This window comes from Rhincodon typus, chromosome 43 (assembly GCF_021869965.1).
Source record: "Rhincodon typus isolate 14 chromosome 43, sRhiTyp1.1, whole genome shotgun sequence".
NCBI classification, from domain to species: domain Eukaryota; kingdom Metazoa; phylum Chordata; class Chondrichthyes; order Orectolobiformes; family Rhincodontidae; genus Rhincodon; species Rhincodon typus.
In genome coordinates this window covers 8,219,873-8,222,643 of record NC_063374.1, presented here as the reverse complement: position 1 = coordinate 8,222,643, position 2,771 = coordinate 8,219,873, and the positions used below count along the sequence as shown (strand labels likewise).

Here is a 2,771-nt window from a genome sequence, read left to right as displayed (position 1 = left end):
GATGCTGCCTGGCCTGCTGTGTTCCTCCAGCTCTACACTGTATTATCAGTTTTATAACATACTTCCACTGGTTCAGCACAGGGTGAGAGAGAGAGAGAGAGTAAAGCCTCTTCTGCACTGTCCTCCATCAAACACTCCCCAGGACAGGGACAGCACAGGGTTAGATACAGAGTAAAGCTCCCTCTACACTGTCCCCCCATCAAACACTCCCCAGGACAGGGACAGCACAGGGTTAGATACAGAGTAAAGCTCCCTCTACACTGTCCCCCCATCAAACACTCCCAGGACAGGGACAGCATGGGGTTAGATACAGAGTAAAGCTCCCCCATGCCCTGTCCCCAAGCACTCCCTTCAGTTATTTGGGATTGCCAGCCCCACTGCTCCCGGTATATTAGCCCAATCCTGTGATCTTACTTTTCGATTAACATGGACTGCATTGGCGGTGGGATCTGGAAGAGGAGCTGGTTGATCAGCTTCGGGGGGCTGTGCAGCAGGCGCTCTAACATCTGGAAGGCCCGGTAATGGTCCATGGTGTCACTCTCCAGCACATCTGGTGTGGCGCCACTCTGTTCCAAAATGCCACTCTGGATCCGGATGCTGACAGCATCGCTTACTGTAACAAAATGCAGTGACATGTGAGCGGGAAACGGAACAGAGGCATCGTAGAGATCTACAGCATGGAAAACGGGCTCTTCAGCCCATCGAGTATGTGCCGGTCAAAAACAACCAAACTATTCCAATCCCATTTGCAGTTCTGAGGAAGGGTCACCGGACCCGAAACGTTAACTCTGTGTTTTTTCCTTCACAGATGCTCCCAGACCTGCTTAGCTTTTCCAGCAACTTCTGTTTATGTTCCTGATTTACAGCATCCGCAGTTCTTTCGGTGCCCATTACCCAGCATTTGGCCCACAGCCTTGCATGCCTTGGCATCCCAAGTGCACATCTAAAATACTTAGAATCATAGAATCCCAACATGGGAGCAGGCCATTCGGCCCAGCAACTCCACACTGACCCTCTGAACAGCATCCTACCCAGACTCACTCCTCTACCCTAACCCTGTATCCCTGCATTTCCCATGGCTAACCCACCTAGCTTGCACATCCCTGAACACCTAACCTGCGCATCTTTGGAGTGCGGGAGGAAACCCACGGCAGACACGGGGAGAATGTGCAAACTCCACACAGACAGTCGCCCGACGCTGGAATTGAACCCGGGCCCCTGGCGCTGTGAGGCAGCAGTGCTAACCACAGAGTCACTGTGCCGCCCTAACCTCTTCAACATATGGAGGGTTTCTGCTTTTCCCACCCTTACAAGCAGTGAGTTCCAGACTCCCAACACTCTTCCTACCTCCCATTCTCTCTAAACCTCCTGCCACTTATCTTTAATGTGTGTCCCTGGTCATTCTTCCCACCACCAAAGGGAAGTGTTCACTCCTGCTTACCTGGTCTTTGTTCCTCATTAATTTATACATTTTTATCACGTCTTGGCAGCTGTTTCTCTTGTGGACAATCCTCCAGTTGGGTCAGCCTCAGCACAGGCTCTTCTCGTCCCCAAGAAGGGGCAATGTGAACAGAAAGTTCACATTGGAGAAATTCAGTAAGAGAGAGAACAGAGTAGCTAAGGAAGAGTCACACTGAACTCAAAATGTTAACTCTGTCTCCCTCCACACATGCTACCAGACCCTGCTGAGTTTCTCCAGTCCCTTCTTTACTTATTTCAGATTTCCAGCATCTGCAGAATTTTACTTTTATCCAGGAACGGGTGAGGTCTTTTCAAATGCTGCATGGCGGTATAACCAGCCCACTCAGAAACGCCTGGGAAGTTCACTGATGGGTCGGGATGGATAGAAGGCTGAAGGGAAGCCTGTGTACATAGAGAATCAACCCCAGGCAGGGAACTGATAGGCCAAAGGAGAAATGGCGAGCCTGTGGAATTCACTGCCACAGAAAGCGGTTGAGGCCAAAACATTGAATGTTTTCGAGAAGGAGCCAATACAGTTCTTGGGGCTAAAGGGATTAAACTGGGTAAGCAGGAATTGTGTTGGACGATCAGCCATGATCATATTGAATGGGGTAGCAGACTCAAAGGGCCAAATGGCCTATTCCCGCTTTTATTTTCTATGAGTTGCCCATGTTCGTGGCTGTAACTGATTGGACTGTGGAAGTGAAGCCGTGACCTCTCAAGTTCAAAGGCTGCCAGATGCCACCCCGCCCCCGAGCCTGATCCCATTCACTGGGTGGCCCGTCTCACTACCCGCTCCCTCGGTCTGGTACCTGAGTACCCGTCCAGCCAGAGTTGATACACGTCCTTGTCAATCAGCGTAGTGTTCCCCACAAAGACGTCCAGTTCCACAGCCATATCTTGACGGCCTTCCTGCCACAGGCTGGTCTCCTACTGCCACTCCGATAACCGGCCCTGGTTACTGTGTCCTCTGCCTCCACTGGTAATGGCAGCCTGTGCAGAACTCCACCCAAAATGCCCCACACTCCCTCACATTAAGGTTCCCTTGCCCGTTACATAGGTAACTAGTACCCTCACAGTCCTGTTCCTGAGGCTATCACCATTTACAACAGTCACCAGTGTCAATAACCCCTAACCAGGTACCACAGTAACTGAAGCCAGCGTTGGTTACCACTATACTTAACCTTTCAATCTGTAATTGTGGTAAATATGCTAATTACCACCCCAGCTCCTGCCACTATTGTAACTCAAGGGTCAAAACCTGTTTCTATGGGAACCGGCTACCCCCAAACCCGTTTCTATGGGAACCG

At 50.8% G+C, this 2,771-nt stretch overlaps 1 protein-coding gene across 3 annotated transcripts in view; it reads right to left on the bottom strand.

Moving 5' to 3' along the window:
• fibpa (fibroblast growth factor (acidic) intracellular binding protein a) overlaps window positions 1–2,771 on the bottom strand; it is a 17,261-nt gene that overhangs the window by 14,131 nt on the left and 359 nt on the right. For all 3 annotated transcript variants that reach the window (XM_048619572.1, XM_048619573.1, XM_048619571.1), the window contains exons 1-2: window positions 2,274–2,771; window positions 415–613 (exon numbers count right to left, since the gene is read on the bottom strand). The exon at window positions 2,274–2,771 is cut by the window's right edge. In XM_048619572.1, coding sequence (XP_048475529.1) covers window positions 415–613; window positions 2,274–2,358 — 284 coding nt within the window. In that variant the 5' untranslated portion in view covers window positions 2,359–2,771. The remainder of the gene's footprint in view (window positions 1–414; window positions 614–2,273) is intronic.